This window comes from Halichoerus grypus, chromosome 2 (assembly GCF_964656455.1).
Source record: "Halichoerus grypus chromosome 2, mHalGry1.hap1.1, whole genome shotgun sequence".
In the NCBI taxonomy this organism is placed as follows: Eukaryota; Metazoa; Chordata; class Mammalia; order Carnivora; family Phocidae; genus Halichoerus; species Halichoerus grypus.
The window spans coordinates 172,328,282-172,355,018 of record NC_135713.1 but is presented as its reverse complement, the minus strand read 5'-3'; the positions used below and the strand labels follow the sequence as shown (position 1 = coordinate 172,355,018).

The 26,737-nt window shown below is 38.1% G+C and overlaps 1 protein-coding gene across 5 annotated transcripts in view; it reads right to left on the bottom strand.

The window, feature by feature from the left end:
- Window positions 1-26,737, bottom strand: part of AP2B1 (adaptor related protein complex 2 subunit beta 1) — a 133,500-nt gene that overhangs the window by 74,585 nt on the left and 32,178 nt on the right. For all 5 annotated transcript variants that reach the window (XM_078063718.1, XM_078063724.1, XM_078063712.1 and 2 more), the window contains 5 exons: window positions 10,693-10,883; window positions 8,169-8,390; window positions 7,547-7,667; window positions 7,322-7,417; window positions 867-982 (listed from right to left, as the gene is read on the bottom strand). In XM_078063718.1, coding sequence (XP_077919844.1) covers window positions 867-982; window positions 7,322-7,417; window positions 7,547-7,667; window positions 8,169-8,390; window positions 10,693-10,883 — 746 coding nt within the window. The remainder of the gene's footprint in view (window positions 1-866; window positions 983-7,321; window positions 7,418-7,546; window positions 7,668-8,168; window positions 8,391-10,692; window positions 10,884-26,737) is intronic.

Below are 26,737 nucleotides of genomic sequence, written 5' to 3'. Positions count from 1 at the left end.
TAAGCTAACTTATTCCAAGTTGCTTCATTTAACACTATCTTTAAAGACTAATCAGAATCTTCAGCACAACACATCTCTATGACTATAAGCAAAATGAGATTTAGGATGCTTACAAGACCTGCTCTTATTTCACCCTTTCAGATCCTTTAATCACTTGCCTTCAAAATCAAACCTAATGAAGTATTTTTGCTTCATAAATAAGAGGGCTCAATGTGAAAAATCTGTGGAGTGAAACTAGATTTTGCATACTTTTATGGGAATAGCTATAATACTGCAGAAAAGGACAGAGACTGATAATTCGTCACATGTTCTATAATTTTCTACAAACTAGTAGGTAACATGTAAAGTAAACAGTGCAACTGTCACCTTCCTGGCTTTTGCAATCATGTGGCTATTAATTTACCATTCAAACTGAAACATTTATTTCTGAGAGTGAAAAGAAGCACAAATATTAATTATGCCTGCTAACAGGCATAAACTGAAATACACCTGGACAATCTGTAATATGTGGGCTTTCTATGTAATAGTAACATCACCGACAAAGAATCTGGTCAACTTCAGTATAGGACAGTTGACTGTCATTCAGCTTCAAATCCTCTCAAAGTAATAAAGCAGGATGAAAAATCAGGTTTTGATCCCTGTGCTAACCACCTTATATATTTTTTTAACATTTAAAACATACTTTCATGTTTTTAAAAAATTATTTTTCATAATAAAGTTTCCTATTTTAACAGGATTTTTAACAAAGTATCCTATTATGACTAGTTATATTACAAAGTATAATTCTTACCTAGCCAATTTCAAAGTGCCTTACTTAAACATTTCCTAAATGTTTTGAGGAAGAAGGTAGAAGTATTTGGACATACTTGTTGGGGTATTTGCGAAAGATGTCCCTGATGACGACAATTGCCTCTTGGACCACATAATTTACTTTGGTCTGGATGAGATCAAGCAATGTGCTTACACAGCGCTCAGCAGATTGCTACAAAGAACATAATAAATGACAAGTCAGATGATCTCTCCAATAACGCAACCTCAATACAAAGATAACTTTGAAACATACAGGTGTACCAACTAGACTAGACTAAAAGATCAGGCACTTAATTTGACCAAGCTACACTAGACGCTAGGCTATTTGATGGAGATACACAGAAGTTCCAGATACACCCCAAATTTTATTCATTGCAAAATATATTGACAGATAAGTTGATTCAAACAAAAATAATCGTCTTGGATAGCCACGGAGAACAGAAATAAGAAGAAAGAATGAGTCAAGGTAGGAGGAAAGAAGAAAGAAAGAATAAGCCAAGGTAGGTCTTTTTCTGGAGTTCATGCGTAAGTGGAGACAGAAGAAGGCATCTTTGAACCTCTTGAAATGAAATTGCCAAATTGCATATATGCATACAAGTATGTTTTCCAGGCAGAGGGTCCATAGCTTTCATTATGTTTTCAAAGTTATCTGTGACTCAAAAAACTCTAAGGAAAATTTGCCATCTTCTGAACTATATAACTGAAAGTCTATGGCCTTAAATTGCAATTTTCCCCAGCCTATAGTTCATCTATAAGATTTAATCTATTAATCTTTTATTAATGAAGGGACTATGGGAGAATACAAGTGATAAAACTAATATACTGCAACTATAAGTCATAGTTTTTTAAAAGGAGAAGGGTTTCAGACAAGAGATCCTAAAAATCAAGGACTGATTTATCATATATCACAATGTACTACGATGGGTCACTCCATTACCTACCTCCTGATAAGATGCAATAGAAAGTACACAGCATCGCCGAAGAGGTACTTTTGCCTAACACTGAACATGAACATTACCAAATCTCTAAATTTAATTATCTACAGGGGATGGCAGAATGAGAAAAACAGTATCACTAAAATACAACCAGCCAGGGCGCCTGGGTGGCTCAGTTGGTTAAGCGACTGCCTTCGGCTCAGGTCATGATCCCGGAGTACAGGGATCGAGTCCCGCATCGGGCTCCGTGCTCAGCGGGAGGCCTGCTTCTCCCTCTCCCACTCCCCCTGCTTGTGTTCCCTCTCTCACTGTCTCTTTCTGTCAAATAAATAAATAAATTAAAAAAAAAAAAAAATTAAAAATAAAATAAAATAAAATACAACCAGCCAAATCCAGACTCTGGGAAATTGTACAAGCCTAATGACCTTTAATAAATGGCACCAAAAATAAGTAAGTAAAGACTTAAGAGACATTAACCAAATGCAACGTGTGGATCTTCTTTAGATTTTTATTTGAACAAGCCAACTATAAAAAGACACTGACACAATTAGGGAAAACTGAATATGGGCTAGATCTTCAATGAGATTAAGAATTATTGCTAGTTGTTGGGTACAGTAATGGTATTGTGACAATATATTTTTTTAGGGACCTTCTCTATTAGATACACACTGGACTACTCTAGTAAAAGCCTATCTGGGATCCGCATTAAAATTCAATAGCACTCCACTCCCTGAAGGGGAGGGAGAAGATAAAAGCAGTAACATGTTGATATTTGTTCAAAATGGATGATGTGTACATGAGAGCTCATTATCAACTTTAGTGTATGCCTGAAAACTACGATAATAAAATCTTTTAAAGGTACTAAGTTAAACCACTCCAAGCAATTTAATGAAAACAAAACTGCATCTTGAGGTTATTCATCTGATGACTCTATTGCTCCATGAAATGACTCTGCCATCTTTTATGTATTTTTTCCAGTTTTGGATTCTATTTTATTCATTTTTAGCTAGTAATTCCTGTGCAGTTACTGCAACAGAAAAATAATTGGTAAAATTTAATATAAGTTGTGATAAATTATAAAGTATATAGGATAAGGCTGCTTTAAGATGTAAATTATCATAAATGAAATAATACAGATACAGTGATTAACACAGGGCTTGATATAAAGCTCACATTTAGTGAGCCCTTCCTATCACTATTATAATAAAGAAAAAAGGCCATTTCCTATGATGCACCAGTATTTGAAAAACATTTAAGTCTGGGACAGTAATTTTCAAGCAAATTGTCATCTCAACCATACTGCTTTTTGATTAACGAAAAAGAAAGCCCACCATTATTACAGCAGTATGGCAGAGGGGCAAGAGTAAACATCCAATCACTGTTTAGACAGAAAAGTCCAGAAACAGAGAAACACATACGCACTTATAAAATTTAGTATGAGACAAAATTTCTTAACAGTGAGGAAAGGATGATTTGTTCCGGTGTTTGATCTCACCCTCATATTTTTCACCAAAATTCTAATTGTTTTAATTATTAAAAATATCTTTAAGTGTAAAAAACCAGAATCTTCACCATAAAAGTAGACAATAACACTGAGTTTTAGTTTGAGGTGAAGCACAATCTTCTATGGTGCCACTAAACAACTACTGAGAAAACAACTACTGAGAAAACAACTCACCACATAAGGAAATGTAAACTTCTGTGCATCAAGATAGTAAATGAAATAGAAAGGAAAACAAATTGGGAAAATAACTGCTAACAAAATGAGGGATTGATATCTTTAATTATAAAGGATTGTTTTAAAAAAACCAATGTGGAAAAGCCCATTGGAAAAGGTGCACAGGACGTGAACAAGCAATTCCAGAGGACTAACAAATGAAAACAGCTCGCCTTCACTAGAGATCAAAGATGTGGCTACAAGAAATAAGTCAATCAGAGAAAGACAAGTATCATATGATCTCACTGATATGTGGAATTTGAGAAACAAGACAGAGGATCATAGGGGAAGGGAGGAAAAAATGAAACAAGATGAAACCAGAGAGGGACACAAACCATAAGAGACTCTTAATCTCAGGAAACAAACTGAGGGTTGCTGGAGTGGAGGGGGGTGGGAGAGATGGGGTGGCTGGGTGATGGACATTGGGGAGGGTATGTGCTATGGTGAGCGCTGTGAATTGTGTAAGACTGATGAATCACAGACCTGTACCTCTGAAACAAATAATACAGTATATGCTAATAAAAAAAAAAAAGACTTGGCTACAAAGTCCTCTTTATACCACTATTTGGAAAAAGAGCAGGAACTTTAAGGTACTACAATAAGAGGAAGGTTAAATAATGAAGCAGTCAAACGTTATGTCTATAATCCATTAAAAATTATGTCAAATGTTAACAGTAACATGGAAAAATGTCCACGTATAATTTAATGAAAAAGGCAGACTACAGAATAACATTTCTAGGATGATCTCATTTTTGTAAAAAGTACACCTGTGTATGATGGACTACATAGACGAAGACTGAAAATCACAACCACATCATCTCTGGGAGAGTGGAATAGCTAGGAGAAAACAGTGTTCCATTTTCATTTGTCTTTTTTTATAATTTTATTTAGTAAACACATATGGCTTTCCTAACAGGAAAAACATAATCTCTGTTTTTAAATTAAGGGATGAATATGGTGGCTAACTGAACAAAATAAAAATAAACAAATAAATAAATAAAGGGATGAGACACATATCAGTATCTTATCTTGATTTATAGGAAGTAGAAATAGTGAACACCAGAGAGCAGAAGACTAGGAAGTTTAGAACTTACTGCCTTAATCTCTCTCAAAGAAATAAAATCATTTGATTTTATCTGGAAGACTAAGAAGGACCAGGGGTTTATCTCCTCCTTAAAGAAATAGGTATACACTGTAAATATATACAATTTTGTCAATCATACCTCAATAAAGTTGGGGGTGAGGGAGAGTAAAAGCTACTAAAAAAAACAGACAAAAAAGAAATAGGCAAAAGTTTCTGAAAAAACAATACTATAGGATTACCTTTCCAGTGCTATTTATTGATTGAGCGGCTTACTGCTTAATCTTTAACCTAACCATCTGGAACAAAATTATGTATTTTTTTCACCTCAGGATACTTACAGCAACATAGAAACACCTGTATTTACAGTTATGATAAAAATACAACTCAAACTCTTAAAGACACCTAAACTCTCCAACAGGCCCTGCTCTCACAGCTAAGCACGAAACTAAAATTCATTTTTTCTCATCTGTCATATCTTTGGAACCAACCACACATTAAAAAAAGGGTAAGATGCCGTGAAAGAATGCAGTAGCTTGGTTTAGAGGCTACCCAGAAAGTCTACTACAATCCCCTCACTGGTTCATCCCCCTTCCCATGAATGCTTAGTTAGAAACAGGCAATCATCACCTCTCCTGCCCCAATGACTGTATTTGGGTCAGGCAACTCTTTCCAACTGATAACCTTCATGACTGAAACAGGTCTAGGAAAAGCGCTCCAGCAAATGCAGGCAACCTAAGAGAGCTAGAAGGCAGGAACCTTGAAGGCTGATCTTAATCACTTCCAGACAAAGTTCATTCCTCACATACTCTCATATTCCCACCAGGGCACCCTGAGTCAAAGGAAGAAGTGAAAGTCATCAGAAGTTTAACCCTTCCAGAAGATTATGGACTATTTTTCCATTAGTCACAATACATGGCATTAGCAGCCTCTAGAGATCCAGATGGAGAATGCTTTCTAGTAATTCCAGGGATTGAAAATCTCTTTTAACTTTGGAATGATACAATTTTGTATGATTCTTTAGAGCTTTGCCAAAGAAGTCAATAAGACAATGACAGTCCGGCAATGAATAGCACAAAATTACTCTTTATGCTACCAAAATCTCTCTGAAAATTAAGTAAGTAGGTAAGAAAAGGAGTAAGAAAAGAAAAAGAAAAAAGAATGTGAAGAGTGGTGATAAAAAAAGATGTATCAAGATCCAATAATCAGACATCCCCATTCCTCAATGGAGCAACAGAATGTATTAAATACCTGAAGCAACTAGGCTATGAGAACCAGGAGTAGAAACCAGGATGAATTAACTAAGTCTTGCTCCAACAACTAGACTGCTGAATGATTTATCAGTGGTAACGACATGAAGCAGCCCTGTCTCAAATAAAAACAAGGAAGGCCAATCAGGAACTTGGCTTTCATAGATGCTTCTCTGACACAGCATCTGTTTCCTTCCGTTCCCAAGAAGTACTGGACAGACTGTACAAATTATTTTAGTATACTTGAGAAATCATATGGTCCAACCCTCTGACTCTAAGCAGAACGGCATACAGCCAAGTAGCAAGAACATATATGGAGCTCTGAATCCACAAATCATAGCAAACAGAGGCCTTCATTAATTCCAACACATTTCTGAATGATGAACAAATGGAGGACCAGAGACTGATGAAGTAGGGCAGTGCAAACTGTAGCCCATAACACCTACTGGAAGGCTGCAACCAAGCTAAAAATCAATCTGCCCTTGAAGATCACAAAGAGGCTCTTTCAGAGGACACTGAAGTAAAGATCAACTCCCTGCCCTAAAGCAGAAACCTGTTAGTCAGCAGCCCGGCCTATGCTCACAGAAGTCCTGATTGACTTTTCTGTTATCTCATTCTTAAATATAAATGGGTTGCAATTTATTACATGTGTGCTATATGCCTCAATGAAAAAATTATATACAGACATGCAATGGTCACCATTCGATACTCCAGATAACTAAATTTAAACCGCAGACACAAAACACTGTAATTCATATCCCCAGAGACTCAAGAAGCTATTGCAATCACACAAAAATGAATGCTGTGAGAGAAGTACCAATAACAAGAAAGAGTTATGAAGAGAGGCCCCATGGAATGATGGCTATGCAGAGGCCAAACAAGCAATAAGCCAGACTGGAGCAAGTGAGAGGACAGAGGACCGGAAGACAGAAGGGTCCAGGACAAAAGAAGGTTTACAGGTTCGATACTATGCTTGAAAAGCTAGAAGAAAGGGATGCCATGAAGACACACAATGCAAGAAAAAAACAAAGGCCATTATAGAAACTCCAGAAAAAAAAGACTCTATAAGAAAGAAAATATAATCATTTGTATTATACTGGCTCTACATATTTGGTCATAATAGGGATAGAAAGTTTTGCAAGCCTTTAGTTGACAGAACAATAAATGAAGGCATATTATCTCAAGTTACAAAGATAATCAATATAGGAAGGAAAAAACCTCATGATACAACTATTGGAGAACAGGAGGGTTCAAGTAGGAATGGTGGGGTACATGAACTGTTACTTAACTCACAGCACAAAGTTAATAGATAATATCTATAATTGGTAAATCAATAAATACCATATTATTTAGAAATATGGAAGCAGCAAAGTAACTGAAACTAGAAGGACTTAAAAATTATTCCCTCTAGGAGTTTTAACTATGTGCTTTATTATTTTAATAAATTTAAAAAACACATTTTAAAAAAAGGAGTGAAAAGAACACTCTAAATCCCGTAATGCGATCACAACTACCATCAGACACTTGCCTCCACTTTGATGGCACACCGTCCGATGGCCCGCACAGCCTTGCGAACAAAGTCAACATCCACCTCTGTGGCATATTCCTTTAATTCCGCCAGAACCTGTTAAAAATCCAGGAAGTGAATAATCAATAAGGATTCTTAAACAGCAATTTCATGGCCTAGCTACTTCTGAAGGCCAGACCTTAAGATCTAAGTGATTTATAAACTTGAATCTGCTTTAAGTCTGACCTGAGCAATGTTGGCTTGGGATGCTAAACGAATCATGATGTCCAGTTTCTCTAGTTTAACATAGATGGGATCATTGTACTTCACAAAGAAGACTTTGATTTCCTGCTTCAAGATTTCAGGCCTGTGGTACACAGAAACACATGATAAGGAAGGCAAGACATAAACTGATATATCCTTCTAAGTCTGTATGAATATCTAATCTGTGCTCCAGCCACTTCACCCCATCTGCCAAACCTCACAAACTTCCTTTATACCCCTCTAAACAGTTTCTCATTTGGCAGACAATTTTTAAGGGCTAGAGCACATATTGCTAAGAACTGCTGGAAGAACAACAATCTGGCTCTAAACTATGGCCTAAACCATATGAACCAGGCACTAGCTAGTACACTATTAGGAGGCTCATCAGAAAACAAACTGAACTGTAGAGCAACACCAAGTGTTTACCACAGGAACACTCCAAAAGCAACAGTTAGCCTCCTGATCCTGGGCAGGCTGCTCTGCCATACAACATTTTCATTTCCATATATTAAAAAGAACTTGATACTGGCCTCTGTAATATCGGTATTATTAAGCTTAATTGAAAATCACAAACACTTTAATCACCAATTCATTGTTTCCCAACCTTTTCTGGACAATTAGATTGATATTCCTCAGGGCGACGTATTGCACCTCTGGCTCCCCAGACAGCAGAGTGACAAGTGGGGGGGCCAACTTCTTCAGCAGCATATTGTAGTAGTCGGAGTCCTTGGGTAACAACTCCAGGAACTTCATTAGGACTTTTACCGCTGAAAGCACCACTGCTGAGTTGGCATGAGATAGCCGGGGAGTCACACGCTCACAGATGCTGAGGGCAGAAAAGGAAAATTAACATCTTGAATTATAATCTCTTTGCTCAATCCAGCCCATAGTGTACTGTGTCAGAGTCCCATGGCCCAAGTATCAAGAAACTAGAGAATCGGTGAGAAAAGTCAAAGCTCCATGTGTAGACAAAACTGGGATCCTACACTGCAGAAGCTTCATTCCCAGCAAACTACAGACAGAGCAGGGACATCAGAAGACTTCAGGAGACCAAAATAAGGGATGCTCAAACTGGAAGGAAACTAGGCAATACCCCAAACACTTGAGGCTCATACCATTTACCCTCCTGTTTTACAGTCTTCTCCATCTCCCCATATTACATAAGGGCTCCTTGCCTCACAACCCATTTCTCCTCAACCTACAGGATGTCAAATTAAGTTCTGAGAGTTACTTCATAGTGAGAGATATCAACCGTGACTGAAGGTTTCATAAGATGCAGGAGGTGAGTTGAGCAGGAAAACAACACAACGGCTTACCTTCATGATAATAAGGAAATCTCTGAAAGGCTTTTTAAGTAACAGAACACCACTGCAATATTTTCCCAAACACTTCTCCCATTCTCCTAGCCCCTGCCTACCTACACTTAAAGGCCTCACTAAATCTTGAGTATGTAATTATCTGTTGAGGGTTCTTCAGAAATTAACCTAATTTTGATAGCTCTTGGGCAACATGAGAGGCTAAGTGATTTATATTCAGTTAAGGATTCAAGATAAGTAAGTGGGGTTTCTCTCCCTTCCTCCGGTATCTAACTGGCTGACTCCCTGACCTCCCTCAGGTCTTTATACAAATGCCACCTTCTCAGTGAGGCCTTCCCTGACTACCCTTTTACAAAATACAATTCCTCATCCCCAAATGTCCAGCATTTCTTAGATCTCCTCCCTATTTTATATTTCCCGTTAGGGCTTATCAACCTCTGACATATTATATATTGTATTATATATACTTCTGCCCCATCCCTCAGAATAAGTGTTCCTTGAGGGCTACGATTCTTTTTTTTTTTTTTTTTAAGATTTTATTTATTTATTTGACAGAGTGAGAGAGAGAGCGAGAGCAGGAACACAAGTAGGGGGAGTGGGAGAGGGAGAAGCAGGCTTCCCACCGAGCAGGGAGCCCGATATGGGGCTCGATCCCAGGACTCTGGGATCATGACCTGAGCTGAAAGCAGACGCTTAACGACTGAGCCACCCAGGTGCCCCAAAAATGAAAAATTTTTTAAAAGCAAGCAGGGCTACGATTCTGTTGACAGTATATCCCCAGGGCCTAGAACAATGCCTGGCATGCAGCATAGACTCAATAAATATTTGTTAAGTGAATGTACAAATAAATGTGAGATATCAATGACCAACAAAAAATAAAATTCTATATAAAGTTCTTTCCATAAGATATTTGTACTTTTTTTTTTTTAAGATACTTGTACTTTTGATAATGGAAAGAAACGATCAGGGTGAGCTTTAGTTAGGTTCAGAGGGAACAATTTCCCAGACAAGTGAAGAGAACTTACGTTATGGTAACTTGAGCTTCAGCCAGGCAAGGAAGGTTCTTATCTACCATAATTAAAATATGTCAACTTTAACGAAGAGCCAACATTTCTTCTGAAGTACTTTACCTAGTACAGTGCCTATATATACAGAACGTGCAATAAAAATTGGTGGTAATTCCAACTCTGTAAACTGTGTGTAGGTGCATATGAAATTTAATAGTCAATTTGTGAAGGTCAAAGACAATTTATAACAGTGAACTTGGTAAAGGGCTGAGCAGAACAATCCAGGTGTGCCTTCCAAACTCTTTTCCAAATTCAGACTGACATGATTTCTGTATCTAATGAAAGACACCATATGTTTTGCGGGCTTCAATACATTTTCTCTACTACTGAATTATAGGTATAGTTCAGCTCAGTAACTAGTATCAAGCCACTTACTATGTACCTAATAGAATAAAAAGTTTGTCACTACGATGGGACACTCAAAAAACCTTTGTGTGCCAAATGGCCAGAAATTGCTGTATGGGAGATGTGAGACCACGATGAGGCAGATTTTAGCAGAAGGTAACTGTAGTATTCAAACAAGAAATGAAAAATACACATCTTTTAGGAGGAGCTATTTTTGCATGGTTCAATCCACCACCTAAAATGTTCCTAAATCCAGTGAAAAAATACCACAGGGATAGCAGTATCTACCCCAAAAGCTACTGATCTTTGCCAACACAAGAGACCCTTATTCTAATACAGACAGTAGAACTTATTCAAACAGGCAAGTCTCCCAGATACTATCCAGGAAAACGGAACTGACCTCTGAGCCTCCCGGTCATCTTTAGGGTTGTAATTAGACAGGCAGTCCAAGATGAAAATCTGGCCCCATTCAGTGCACTCATTCAGGGCTGTCAGCAGTTTATTAATGTTCTGTGGGTTCAGATCAAGTAGGTTGCTGTTTGGGTGAGATTCACTGATTTCAGATAATGCTGCTACAGCATTAGCCACCACCTGGGAAAGAAACAGACATGACCTTGATTTACCAAGAACAGTACAATTATAAACAAATACTTAATCTTCTCTGGATCACTTCATAGATCTCAACTCATAACCATTCCTGAACATTTTACCTAGTCAGCTAGAAACATAAACTGCTTTCAAAACATGTATTAAACCATCAACGATGGCCTATATAGCTTCCTGGTGGTGAGGAACCCAGAATTAAAACAATTCGTTTATTAGCAGATAGTCACACATACTTTACCATTAAAACAATAATTTTAATAGTATTCAACCCTATCATTAGAATCAAGACATATGAACAGTTTTAAGATCAATGAAGTTTAAACATGTACATTAGCCTGGCAAAGGACCGAAAGTTTTAGAGCTGTATGGGTATGTATGGGGTGGGGAGGGGGGTGCTGATACTGTCAATCATGTCATGAGTCTCAGAATAAGAAAATGTGAGCTTGAAACCTTAGTTCACTACTGAATGACATGCTGGGAGATGTTCCTCATCTGAAAACTGGGAATAATTTAATCCACCTCATAAAATAGTTTTAGTTTAAGGATCAAATCAGATGACACATGTATAAGTGCTTTCTATAAAGCTTTAGGCAAATTTTAGGTGGTACTATTACCATAACTCATCAAGAGTTGCACTAAGTTGCATTTTCACATTAACATCTCTGAAACTGAGATGCATTTTATAATCAAAGGCATGTCAGTTGAGGGTGCCTGGATGGCTCAGTCAGTTAAGCATCCGACTCTTGGTTTTGCCTCAGGTGGTGATCTCAGGGTCATGAGATTGAGTCCGTGTGGCGCTCCACACTCAGCGCGGAGTCTGCTTAAGACTCTCTTTCCCTCTCCCTCTGCCCCTCCCCCGCCGGATGCTCACATGCGCACTCTCTCAAATAAATCAATCTTAAAAAAAAAAAGTATGTCAGTTTAATAGGAAGCACGTTTCTTTCCAAGTAATACAGAAAATAATAATGCATCTTATAATCAATGCCATCTCAGAATCAATGAATTACGGTACCTCAAATACGATCTTTCAGGCAGTATGATATATGGAAAATTGCTACCAAATATAAGAAAGTACACTTGTGGGGCGCCTGGGTGGCTCAGTCAGTTAAGCAACTGATTCTTGATTTCAGCTCAGGGCATGATCTCAAGGTTGTGAGATGAAGCCATGTGTCGGGCTCCACACCAAGCATGGAGCCTGCTTAAGATTCTCTCTCCCCCCTACCACCCCTACCCCCACTCACATGAGTGCACTCCCTCCAAAAAAAAAAAAAGAAAGAAAGAAAAGGAAAAGAAGGTACAACTGCATCCTGACTTACAGATCTAGGAATCCACATTAGTTACAAGAAAAAAAGTAAACACTCTTTATGAAAATTATAGAGTATTTCTGATGTAACTAATACATTTACAGTCAATGACGTTTAAAGTAATTTAAAAATTGCAAAAACACCCAAAATAAAACACATACACATACAAAGAAAACTATCCTACGGCCCTATACAAGTGAATTTAAAGCCACATTTTTTTAACGTAATCTCTATGCCCAATGTGGGGCTCGAACTCAACCCCAAGATCAAGAATCACATGCTCTAGGGCGCCTGGGTGGCTCAGTTGGTTAAGCGACTGCCTTCGGCTCAGGTCATGATCCTGGAGTCCCGGGATCAAGTCCCACATCGGGCTCCCTGCTCAGCGGGGGGTCTGCTTCTCCCTCTGATCCTCTTCCCTCTCGTGCTCTCTGTCTCTCATTCTCTCTCTCAAATAAATAAATAAAATCTTTAAAAAAAAAAAAAAAGAATCGCATGCTCTACCGACTGAGCCAGCCAGGCACCTGAAAACCACATTTTGCAGTGAAGCTCCCAGACATTACTAAAGACCAGCAAGGTAAGGCTAAATATAAATATTCTCTAAGTATCAATGAGATGTGATAAGAGATAGCAGCTTCAGTAATTACACATATTAAAATGTTCTCAAAAACGTCAACTCATTTCTTAGTTCTTACTAAAGTGCCTTGCTAAAAGCTTGAGAAATTAAGAGTTGCATAATTATCCTTTTGCCAACAAGTGAAGAAACATAATAGCCACAATTCAGCTACTGATTTTAGTAGCCACCTTATCTGAGTAGTCTGCAGATTATCCCAGAAGATAAATGTCTAGAGAATATGATTTTTTTAATCAAATTAAACAATATTAAATAATTAAACAATATTATTAATTAAACAATTAAATATTAAATATTAAATAATTAAACAATATTCATTATTACATAAAAGGTATGATGTCACGGGGTGCCTGGGTGGCTCAGTCAGTTAAGCGACCAACTCCTGGTTTCAGCTCAGGTCATGATCTCAGGGTTGTGGGATTGAGCCCTGAGTCAGGCTCCTCGCTCAGTGCAGAGTCTGCTTGGGATTCTCTCTCTCCCTCTCCCTCTGCCCCTCTCCCTGCTCGCATGCACACGCTCTCTCTCTCTCTCAAATAAATAAATAAATCTTAAAAAATGGAATCATCTTCAGCTATAATTTAGTGATCATAAAATTCCAAGATGAAAAATCAAAGGCTCCCTTGTTAAGTATGATTATAGATAGGATATGATTTTACTGTTATTAAGAAAAATCAGGAGAATTATCTAGTCCACCTACCACATGGAACCATGTATAAAGTTCTTTTCTGACTTCATTTTTGTTTGCTATCATCAAGCATGGGATTTAGTGACAAATAAAAGGCATGAAGAGTGAAATACTAATCCCCTGCATCATCTCTGGTGCTTTACATGCAGGGAAAAGAGATTCCCCACATCCTATACACCTGATAGATCTGATTATGGTATAAAGGATCAAAATGTCATATGGGAAGACCAAACACCTGTTTTCAACTATAACTGCCAACATAGGGCCAATCTTAGTTACTGGCTGTCCAAGATAAAAGGTCCTACCACAACTTACCATTTCTGCCAGTTAAATTATTTTAATGTTAAAAAAAATTACGTTAGATATAAAGTCTGTTAATAGGAAATGTAGAAAAAGAAAAGGTCAGAATTGAGGGAATTAAAAAAAAGCAATGTGGAGGAAAGAGAACAGAAGGATGCTGAACAGAATGAACAATTAGAATTCCTCTGTCATCATCATAGGCAATTGGAAATTAAACTAAGTGTATAATGTGGCTAATGAAGTATATGTTCTGGTGGCAAAATAGGCAATTTCCGCTCGTTATCACATTAAAACAAAAAAGGAAATAGGGAAAAGTAAATCTAATTAAAAGATCCAGAGAGACCAGATTATAGGATTATGTTTATAAAAGCCTGCATTGAGAAAAGAGATTACTGCCAGTTACTGAGCCAATGGCCAACTAGAGAAAAATGCATCCCCAATAACAAAATTCTGTTCCTCTAAAACTTCAAGTTCCTTCTCTTCTACCTTTCCACTTTTATCTCCTAATCCTCACAGGTTGTTATGATTTCAGAAACATACGAAGGTGGGCCCATAGGGGCTGCTTAGTGTTCTCCTGGTCTCACCCTAATGGAAACTTAAAATAAGCTAGTCACACTGAATCTCAAGTAGAGAAAAAAGACTGACTTCAAGACAGCAACTGGGTGGTTAGGGTATATAGGCAACTCACCTGTCAGTGTTTATGCTCTGTTTCTTTGGAATTTTGTATTATGTACATAGCACACATACGGTCTATTTCTAAAAATAAACTCTAAAAATACTAGATTGAAACTTAAGATTTACTTCCTCTTTCTATTAAGACTTCTCCCAACAATAATTCAATATCACAAAGAACAAATCTAACCTCTGCAGTAACTGCCTTGATATACCTGTGTATTAAAACAAAGGTTATGTCTCTTTCACTTGAACCATCACTTTGAATTTGAACTAAGACTCACATGCATAACATTTCTCCCCTAGAAAACTAGCATTTCTCTTAGGAAACACTGCCAGAAAGAAAACAAGAACCTTTAACTACAATCTCAAAAAAAACCTACAGTTCTCAATAGTCTTTTTTTTTTTTAAGATTTTATTTTTAAGTAATCTCTACACCCAACGTGGGGCTCGAACTCACAACCCTGAGGTCCAGTGTAGCATGTTCCACCAATTGAGCCAGTCAGGCACCCCAGAAAGGAGTTTCTAAAGAAGTTTTGCTTAAAAATGGATTTATGAACTGAGGGTTCTAGAGGGGAGGGGGGTGGGAGGATGGGTTAGCCTGGTGATGGGTATTAAAGAGGGCATGTTCTGCATGGAGCACTGGGTGTTATACAGAAACAATGAATCATGGAACACTACATCAAAAACTAATGATGTAATGTATGGTGATTAACATAACAATAAAAAAAATTTTAAAAATGGATTTATGAATAGGGTTTCTTAAATGAGTTTTCTCAATACATTAGTTGATTTATAAAAAGTTGGCATCTAGGTTACAAAGGAAAACACATATACCGTAAAAAAAAAAGTTTTTTTTATTCATCTTGCCTCCCCATTATGGTGTTTCTTGGGGAGACTGCAACTAAACATTCCTCCTCCCTACCTCACCACTGTAGACCTAACATGTATACTTTATACAGATATTAGACACAAACATCTATACACATACTTATGTACAAAAGCATACATATATAGATGCATATAAAATCATGTTCCCGGGGCACCTGGGCAGCTCAGTTGTTAAGCGTCTGTCTTCATCTCAGGTCATGGTCCCAGGGTCCTGGGATCGAGCCCTGCATCAGGCTCCCTGCTCAGCGGGAAGCCTGCTTCTCCCTCTCCCACTCCCCCTGCTTGTGTTCCCTCTCTCGCTGTCTCTCTCTCTGTCAAATAAATAAAATCTTTACAAAATAATAAAAATAAAAAAAACAATAAAATCACATTCCCTACTAGACAATCTTTCTCTGCCTTAACTACAGACTTCTCTTCAATGTGATAGTTCCTTATGGACCCTTGGAGTCCGCTGAGTTTTTTTTAAGGTAAGCAATTTGTGACTTACTTTATACTCTATCTAATAGAGAAGGCTGTACAAAGAGATAAAAGACAGTAACTGCTCAAACATATTGAACACTTACTATGTGCCATTAATCCTCACAGCAACTGAGGTAGTTGCTATCAAAATCCACCTATTACAGATAAGGAAACAGGTTTTTGTTTTGTTTTTTTAAGATTTATTTATTTATTTACTTATTTGAGAGAGTGTCCCTGCACAAGTAGGGGGAGGGAGAGGATCTCAAGCAGACTCCCTGCTAAGTGCAGAGCCCAATGCAGGACTCAATCACAGGATCCTGAGATCATGACCTGAGCCAAAATCAAGAGCCAGATGCTTAACTGACTGAACCACCCAGTCACCCAAGGAAACAGGCTTTAAAAATGAATTTATAAATTAGTTTAGAGAAGTTAGTGACTTCCTTAGTAAATGGCTAGAAAGGGATAGTGCTTGACTATGAACTCAAGGTTTGTGTCTGATTTCCAGTTTCTGAGTACTAATCACTCTGCCTCTAGTATTTACAGAAGTGCCAAGAGCTGTGAACTTCAGCTGGGAAAAAGGGAAAGAAAAATCAGAGCTGGGGGAGGATAATATAATCAAAACATTATTTCCAGGCAAAGGTGACATACAGATTTATACAAGGAGAAAAATGTATTCTTCTACTTTATATATTTCAGAGATAATCCTATCCTGACAGCACTTATATTTACTATCCAGCTATAAAATCTGATTTATAGAGCTAGCCCTATCTGATATGCACCAATTGTGAGGACATAAATTTGACCTCACTTCTTAAAAAAAAAGAAGCAAGCTAGAGCTGCAGATATGATTAAAATAAAAATGATCCTGTAAAAAAGTACTCTAGAAGGGAAATGAAGATCTACAGAAGGACTGGAGTGTCACAGACAGAAGCTCCTTTATGAGAACTCTCCCACCCATTTCCCCGTCCCTTTGAATGACTTTCATTCTGCACCTTCATTTCCATACCCTCAGAACCTAAGACAGAATTCACTTTCCAGTACAGTGACTTCCCCCTATTAACAAATTACTACTTAGAGGACTTTCATTTCCAGCAATGACCTTCAAGGTCACACACTCTGAAGAGATTTATACTTCAGTTTTCCTGTTCAATTTACAATCCTTTGGGCTGGTACCCCTAAAGACTTAATTAAATCAAGTGAAAGCAGAATAATTGACCAAAATTATTATGCTGAAAAATACAGGTGGTACATATTTTATCCTCCTAAAAATCAGCAACATTAGGAATCTCGCTTTCTCCTCCACAGAGCTGCCCCAAATGAGGTGTTAAAGCACCGGGCAACATGTATTTGTTCTAACCATGTTTCAGTCATTATCGGCTCCTTAAGGACACAATGACTATGTGGTACCAGTTAATTTTTTTCCCCTCAAATAAGTAAAACTTAAAGCTCATACTTTAACCCAGCACACATCCATAATGCCAGCAGATAATATGCCAACTATATTACGTTCTATAATGTGCCATCTTTCCCCCTCTTCTTCCCAGGAATAAGGAAGTTGAGTCAACATAGCTCATTATGACAAGAAGGTCTGAATACATGGTAACAAGATTTACAAATAAGACTCAGTAAAATTCATTACTTAAAGTGGCTTAAGATACGGTCTGACAAAATGCAAAGCCAAAACACTACAAGTAGGTATCTACAAGTAGACAAAAGGCACTCCTAACAACCAGAGTTACTTCGCCCACAAACCCTAAAATTATTCCAGAGCAAGCTGCAACATGAACAAAACAAAAATTTATTATCACACCACTTATTAGCTCCCTTTTGAGAGCAAAGTAATCCCTGCCACAGTAAGAGTCTTGAGATCAACTTAAAGGGGACACTAAGAAAGGAATGAGCTGTGATCTTCTGGGGCACTATGTACAACAGACCCTGTTTTCCAGAAGTTGTTGATGAAAACTGCTTTAAAGGTTTATTCTTGAGGGGCGCCTGGGTGGCTCAGTTGGTTAAGCGTCTGCCTTTGGCTCAGGTCATGATCCCAAGGTCCTGGGATCAAGCCCTACATCAGACTCCCTGCTCAGTGGGGAGCCTGCTTCTCCTTCTCCCTCGGCCATTCCCCCTGCTTGTGCTCTCTGGTCTCTCCGTCAAATAAATAAATGAAATCTTTTTAAAAAAAGTTACATCCTTGAATAATTACCTTTTAAAAGTAATTCTGCAATGACATAGTAAGTAACACTGTAAATATACCTAGGTTCATTTGTGGGTAAGCTGCTCTCAGAATTACCCTAAAAAACAATGTCTGGCTTTAAATAACATATACAAAAAAATAAAATCTTTTAAAACTAAATTTGCAATTGAAAGATTAACCCTTCTAAAATTATTAATATCCAACTCCACAATGACTATACAATATAGACAATAAATGGTAGTTATCTTATGAAGGGCTTCCTCTATACCAGGTTTAAGATTAAGTGCTTTGCACCTCAATGAGATACCACCTCACACCAGTCAGAATGGCTAAAATTAACAAGTCAGGAAACGACAGATGTTGGCGAGGATGCGGAGAAAGGGGAACCCTCCTACACTGTTGGTGGGAATGCAAGCTGGTGCAGCCACTCTGGAAAACAGTATGGAGGTTCCTCAAAAAGTTGAAAATAGAGCTACCCTACGACCCAGCAATTGCACTACTGGGTATTTACCCCAAAAATACAAATGTAGGGATTCGAAGGGGTACGTGCATCCCGATGTTTATAGCACAATGTCCACAACAGCCAAACTATGGAAAGAGTCAAGATGTCCATCGACAGATGAATGGATAAAGAAGATGTGGTATATATATACAGTGGAATATTATGCAGCCATCAAAAGGAATGAGATCTTGCCATTTGCAACGACGTGGATAGAACTGGAAGGTGTTATGCTGAGTGAAATAAGTCAATCAGAGAAAGACATGTATCATATGACCTCACTGATATAAGGAATTCTTAATCTCAGGAAACAGAGGGTTACTGGAGTGGGGGGGGTGGGAGGGATGGGGTGGCTGGGTGACAGACATTGGGGAGGGTATGTGCTATGGTGAGCGCTGTGAATTGTGCAAGACTGTTGAATCACAGATCTGTAACTCTGAAACAAATAATGCAATAAGAAAAAAAAAGAAGAAGAAGAAGATAGCAGGAGGGGAAGAATGAAGGGGGGGAAATCGGAGGGGGAGACGAACCATGAGAGACGATGGATTCTGAAAAACAAACTGAGGGTTCTAGAGGGGAGGGGGGTGGGGGATGGGTTAGCCTGGTGATGGGTATTAAAGAGGGCACGTTCTGCATGGAGCACTGGGTGTTATACGCAAACAATGAATCATGGAACATTACATCAAAAACTAATGATGTAATGTATGGTGATTAACATAACAATAAAAAATTAAAAAAAAAAGATGTGGTATATATACAATGGAATATTATGCAGCCATCAAAAAAAATCTTGCCATTTGCATCGATGTGGATGGAACTAGAAGGTATTATGCTGAGCAAAATAAGTCAATCAGAGAAAGACATGTATCATATGATCTCACTGATACGAGGAATTCTTAATCTCAGGAAACAAACTGAGGTTTGCTGGAGTGGTGGGGGGTGGGAGGGACGGGGTGGCTGGGTGATAGACATTGGGGAGGGTATGTGCTATGGTGAGCACTGTGAATTGTGTAAGACTATTGAATCACAGACCTGTACCTCTGAAACAATATATTATATGTTAAAAAAAAAAAAAAAGAAAGAAAGAAGATAGTAGGAAGGGAAAAATGAAGGGGGGGAAATTGGAGGGGGTGACGAACCATGAGAGACTATGGACTCTGAGAAACAAACTGAGGGTTCTAGAGGGAAGGGGGTGGAGGGATAGGTCAGCCTGGTGATGGGTATTAAAGAGGGCACGTATTGAATGGAGCACTGAGTGTTATATGCAAACAATGAATCATGGAACACTACATCAAAAACTAATGATGTAATGTATGGTGATTAACATAACATGATAAAATAAATATGTAAACAAATTTAAAAAAAAAGATTAAGTGCTTTGCAAGCCCTCTATCCTTCAATGTTCACAACAATCCTACAATAGAAGTATTATTTATTACCTTCACTCTGTAGATGAGGATACTAAGAAGTTTAGGGAGCTAAGAAATGACAGAACCAGGGGCACCTGGGTGGCTCAGTTCGTTAAGCAACTGCCTTCGGCTCAGGTCATGATCCCGGAGTTCTGGAATCGAGTCCCACATCGGGCTCCTGGCTCAGCGGGGAGCCTGCTTCCCCCTCTGACCCTCTTCCCTCTCATGCTGTTTCTCTCTCTCTCTCAAATAAATAAATAATCTTTTAAAATTAAAAAAAACAAGAAAAAGAAAGAAATGACAGAACCAGGACATAAACCCAAGTCTTTTTGGCTCCAGAGTCTGAGTTTTAACCACTATGCTATATAGTATTGGGGGGGGGGGTAAAGTAACATTTTATAATTACAAAGCACTTTTCTGTTTTTGAGATACTTTTCAAAAAGAGTGAGTCAACTCTTTATAAAAAGAAGTGATTAAATGCAATTTGGTATTTTGGATTGAATCCTAGAATAGCAAAAGGACATTTGTGTTGAAACAGGTGAAATTCAAATAAAATCTGTACTTTAGTTAATAATAATGTACCAATGCTAATTTCTTAGTTTTGACAAATGTGCCATGGTTATATAAGATGTTAACATTAAGTGAAACTGAGTGAAGAATATATGAGAACTCTCTGTACTATCTTTGCAACTTTTCTGTAAAGCTAGAGTTATTCCCCCCAAATGAGATTAAAAAAAAAAAAACTCTAAGTTGGTAACAGTTGACACAAAAACTGATAATGAATTTTTTAAAAGAAGTGAGAATCACAGAAAGATTTCCAGAGTTTATTATAAAGGAAAACAAAAACATCTGCTTCTCCAGTAAGCAGAGACACAAAAGAATTCAGATCAACCGGTGGGAAATTCAAGAGCTGGGCAGTCAGCCTTATATCAAAGCAGCCTTCAATGATTCTACTTACTCCATCCCTGCAGAAATTAACGGCGGATCCTCTTTTAGTACCAAATATAACATTACTCACTTGGGGGAACCCAGACAGACTGAATATATTACCTCCCACATTACTGTTATTAAGTGCCTACCACATACTGACACTCTCACACACGCCTAAAATTCTACCAGCTCTAGAACTCCTTTATGGACTTCTGGCATAAAGAGCATTATCCATGTCTAATTTCACTTATGTATGAAATTTTACTTTAAAACTCTCCTACTTAACTAATATACATTGAGAGATAAGAGAAATCATATAAAATACTAAATTAAATGAGGTCATTATGTTTTTCTATGTGTTCTAGGCCTATCTTTAATAGAAAATTTAACATAGCCCACAAGGACATCATTTATATTCGGATAAAAATCCCTGCATTTACGAAATGATCTAGAGACTTGAGTTTTTCAATACATATCATCTCAGATTGACAACAAACCACAACACAAGTTTCTAAGGCCTAAATGAAAACTATAATGATCAGAAAGTACGCAATGTTAGCTCTGTTCCTCAATATTATTAAGCATTTACCAAATATCAGGCATTAAATTTTTAAATTACTCTCCATACTCAAAAATAATCAAGTAAAGTAGGCATTATTACATTCATTTTACAGATGAGGAAACTGAAGCTCATTTTAAATAACTTGCTCAAGGCCACGTTTCTAGTGAGCAGCACACCCGGACTCACAACAGCTGCCACTCTGGCCCTCAAGGCCACATACTAGCTCCATAATCCAAATTCTTGCAATTTAGCACTACTGGCCTTGGGGATGGATAACTGTTTGTCGTAAGGGGTTGCCCCATACACTGTAGGATGTTTAAAGTATCTCTGGACTCTACCTACTAGATGCCAGTAGCACCTCTCCCATTAGTTGTGACAACCAAAAGTGTTCCCACATATTGTCGAACACCCCTGGGGAGCAAAATTGCTCCCCATTGAGAACGACTGCCATGATACCACGCTGCTTCTACATGCTGGTGTTGGGGATGGTCACCGAAAAGACGTGACTGCCAACAAACCTGTGAGCTGGAACCCGGCCCGTGCCTTGAAGGCTTCTCATCCTATGCCTGTCCTTGGAATGGGGTTCTGCTTGTCTTTCACCTGGTATATGTGACTGAACCCAGTGAAGGCCTCTTTATAAACTTTTAAGATTTGGCAGGCAGGTGGTGGGGATCCATGCTGTCTTGCTTTTGCCCAACGCAAGCCTTGTATGTAAGCTCTCTTTGCTTATTAGAACTGCCACCTACCAACCTGGAGTAGCCTGCTTCTTTCTTTGGTCTCTCTCTGCCCTCCGCATAAAAGGGGCTGGTTTCAGATTACACCAGGGAAGCTCCCAGGAGGGTTACAAACCCACAGCTGGCTAGCACACAGTTAAAGTATACACTTTTTCTGAGAAGAGGTTATTTTTCATAAAACAGCTTTCTAGAATAAGTTCCAATCAAAAGAAGCTGGCGGTTTTAACTAGAACCTTTGCTAAAGGCTATTATGGGTCAAGCTGAGGCAATTCTGAAACCATACTCCTTGTCCAGAACACTCAGCAAACAGAAACAGGTTTTTTACTTATTTAGTACTTTGTGCTTCAGCAGACAGGTGCAGAGCAGTGCAAGAGGGCTTCCTGGGGGCAGCTCTGAGTGATGGAAGCAGAACTGAGAAGGCTTGGAAGACAGAGATCAAAGGGATAAAGTCCCTAAGCCAACAGGACTCAGGAGAAGAGTTCACAAACCCCTAAAGCAAACACGGCTCAGTGAGGGCTGTTGAGAAAGTCTCTGGAGTGGCAGACTCTAGCATGAACATGTTAACTGAAGTCAGAATACCTCAAAAGCCTCAGAGGGAAAAAGCTACAGAATAGTCACTATCGCTCAAAAGCACTTTTTTTTTTCTCGTAAACATACACTTAGTGGAAATTTTAAAAATTCTGACATCTGTGAAGAAATCATGGGAGCTATCTTCCTGAAGCTCCAAAGTGGTTCCTCATTCTGAATACAGGTTTACTTTCGAAATAACAAATAATAAAATCTGCATCTGAAAATAAGTTTGGCTCTAATTCTCTCAGAAAAGACTGTACTATATAAGTTTATACAGCTATCAAAGGAATCAGGGCATTTTAATTTAATATTGTAGCCTAGTGTCTACTTCATGATTACAGGATCAGCAGCCATCACTCTCGTGAGCTCCTGTAAGCCGAGTACTTGAATACATGCTTTTTTATGCAACAGCTCAATAAATACTCCCAACACCTGTCTACGATGGTTCCCCTCATTAAACAGAAGAGGAAACAACCCAGGGAAGTTGAGCTAGAATTTAACAGAGAATTTTTTCTACTTCAAAGTTTATCTTTTCTCTTTCAAATAGTATTCCACTGAAAGACTGCTCTAACTGGTATAAATGGCATAACTGCAGGAAAACGAGGTGTGAACTGCCCCCCCCGCCCCCCCCCCCACAAAGGGGAATGAAAACATACTAAAGTTCTCTTACTGGCAGCAAGGTACACTACCCCCAAGAACCAGCCTGAGATCCACATAACCCCAAAAGTATGTAGATCTTGATAAACATTTTCCTCTCAGATTTCAAAGTCACTTCTGTAGGTGTTCCTGTGCTCTCACAGCTAGGATGCCCTTCTGAAGTGAGCCATAAGAAAATTCCTAAGGCAGAACCCCCGGAAACGGTCGTTTGTTCTGCAAGAGATTCTAATATTTGCTGGTGCAATGCTGCCACCATGTGGAACAACTTCTGAAAAAGTGGAACAAAATTACTCCTCAAGAGCAGTAAAGAGGACTCCTACCCATCATCAGAGTAAGAGGATTGAGAGGATTTCCATAGTAAAACAGATCATTAAAGGCCTTCATATGTTCAAAATTTTAACCATTTTGAGAAAATCAAACAGTTCTAAATGTGTATGTGTGAATATACACACTTAATCCTATCGTATATACACATCCGTGAAGGCAGTGACCAGTAATGGGTATTGGAACTCAGAACTAGGTTAGAACCCTGACTACATTACCACTAGCTGTCTGACTTTGGGAAAACCTTGATCTCTAATATGTAATAACCTCTGCTTCACTGGGAAGATATGAGAACTAAGTAATATATTGTAACTAAAAGCATCTATCTGGCATAGAATGCAATTAAATTTAAATTCCCTTTTTCCTAATGACACATGGTCATCATAAGCCTTAGGAACTTCTTAGGTGTTTGAGCTACTACACTTTAATTCATGCACTCCTCTGTTCCCTATCAACAGTATCTGACCCAGCTGACAAAAAAGGAAAATCAGTGGTCTAAATGTTAGTTCTAACATTTTTGGTAAAAAGCAGGACATACGGTTTGAGATGAAAAGTATGGGTTCAAGATCAAAAGTAGGCGTGTATGTCTGCTGGCTATCTTAATCCAAGCTTTTCAGTTCTTCGCTAGAACAAGCATGAAGAGTTCAAAAAACTGATTTGAATGTAAGTCCAGGATAAGAGTAGGGCAAGCAAGGCACAAATCTAAGGAGGCACCCCACTTTCAGGCTTGTGCGGGTACAGAGTTGACACCTGAATGTGAGTACCACCTTAAATTTTGCACCCTGTGTGCCTTGTTAGTACTCAGTTGAACAGTATCAGGGAAAAGTTCTGCTACTGAGAAATCTGACAAGAATCAGAAAGATTTTCTACTTAGAGGGCAATAGGTCCAAAGATAATTAATGCTGGTACCTGCTCTAGGAAAATCGGCAATAAAGACAGTAAAACAACAGTCATTCCTGAAACAGTTTCTCAAAATCTACCAATTAACCTTAAATTTTCTCTAAAAGTTTTCTCAAAGATAACTGTGAAAGTCCCTCCAAATCACCTCCTGATTTGTTGTGTAAAAACAGGCTAAGAAATTTTAAGACCAGGGCGCCTGGGTGGCTCAGTCGTTAAGCATCTGCCTTCAGCTCAGGTCGTGATCCCAGGGTCCTGGGGTCGAGCCCCACTTCGGGCTCCCTGCTCCGTGGGAAGCCTGCTTCTCTCTCTCCCACTCCCCCTGCTTGTGTTCCCTCTCTTGCTGTGTCTCTATCTGTCAAATAAATAAAAATATCTTTAAAAAAAAAAGAAATTTTAAGAGCATTATAGTTTATTATAATGTTATATGACATTCAAAGAGACCCACTGACATATTGCCTGTTTAAATTCCGTATATGTAGGTATGGCGTGGGAGAAAACAGCTAAAAACAAGACTGGCACGTGTTGATAATGATTGAATCTGGTGATGGTAAATGGGTTCATTTTATTTATCTACTGTTTTCATTCAGTAACTCTAATTTTGAATATGTTTGAAAATTCCAATAAAAAGTATAAATAAATAAATATATGTATAATTACATATATTACTTGAGAGTATGGTGGGCTGGACAAAAACCAGCCCCTCCTCCACAATGAAAACTTAAAATAAGTCAAATTAGGCTTGTTCCAAATCGTGTCATCCTCTCAACTGATCTGGAAAAAAATCTAAGCGCTTGGGTACAACAAACAACAAAACAAAAAAACTCTTTACTAAACCATCAGATAGCCCCTATCCCTGACCATCTAATTTTATAGGTTCTATTTTGAAGAATTTACATTGGTATAAAAATGCCTTTTTCTCCCCAAACTGGAATTACCTATGAGTTAGAACTCATTTTCACCTCTAACTCCACATTCTTAGCCCCACTGAGTATCTGAGTGCATGATATCCCATTCACTTGGAAGCCTGAAACCTGGAGCATGGAGCCCAAATTCTAATCTTCTCATTTGTCCTTAAGTAGAAAATTTCAAAGACAGGTGCTCAGGGTAACAGTGACTCAAAAGCAACACCAAAACACAACTTGGGACCAGTTAAACATTCTATAAAATAGATACTAATGCCTTATAACTTTCTTTCTTTATGGAATTAAAAAAAAAAAAAGGTGCCACATGGTCCTACTGGAGGGAAAAAAAAGGAAAGGTTGAATCTTCTAATACTGGTGGTGATACCTATAAGAAGTCATGGTTTCAGCACATACACACCCACACCAGTTTCTGTGCCTAGAAGGTAGCTACAAGATTCCTGATGGTAGTACGATAGCACCTTAAAAAAAAAATGTGGCTTGCTTCATCCTTTGACCTTGATACTAAACTTGAAGGATAATAAACAGAAGCCAAGGCTACTCAAAGAATAAGATGAACCAAATTAAATATCAAAGCAGAGATCTGAGCACATGATTCGCAAGTGAGACAATGTCTATTTCAAGGCAAATTCCAACTCTATTTCAAAAAGTTCAACAAAGAAAGTATTCAGAGGTGATCCACTGATTAACTCAAAGTTATTCACCTCCAAGTAAACAATGCATTAGGCAAAAAGGGGAGAAAAAGTGGCCATATTCCTCCATCTTCTCAATAATGGTACCTAGTGATCAATCACTCCATTCAAATGAGCTCCAGTTACTAGCACAGTCAACATACCACTTTCTCCCCTTCATTATATGGACAAAGGTAAAAATATTAATAAGAGAAATAAAAGGCCCCCAAACTTTACGGTATTATGTTCTAGCTGCCAAACATTTAGAACGTAAGTTGGCAAAAAGAATTTTGTCCTAGAATTTTCCTGAAGAAGAATGCATTACAATAATCAGGCAATAAATATAACTTGGTTTCTATTCCCACACTACCAGAAAAGACCACAAACATCTAAAGAAATAATCTTTTAAAAACTGATATAAACTTAAGGTAAAACCCTCTTTTTTTTTTTTTAAAGATTTTATTTATTAATTTGAGAGAGAGAATGAGATAGAGAGAGAGCATGAGAGGGGGAGGGTCAGAGGGAGAAGC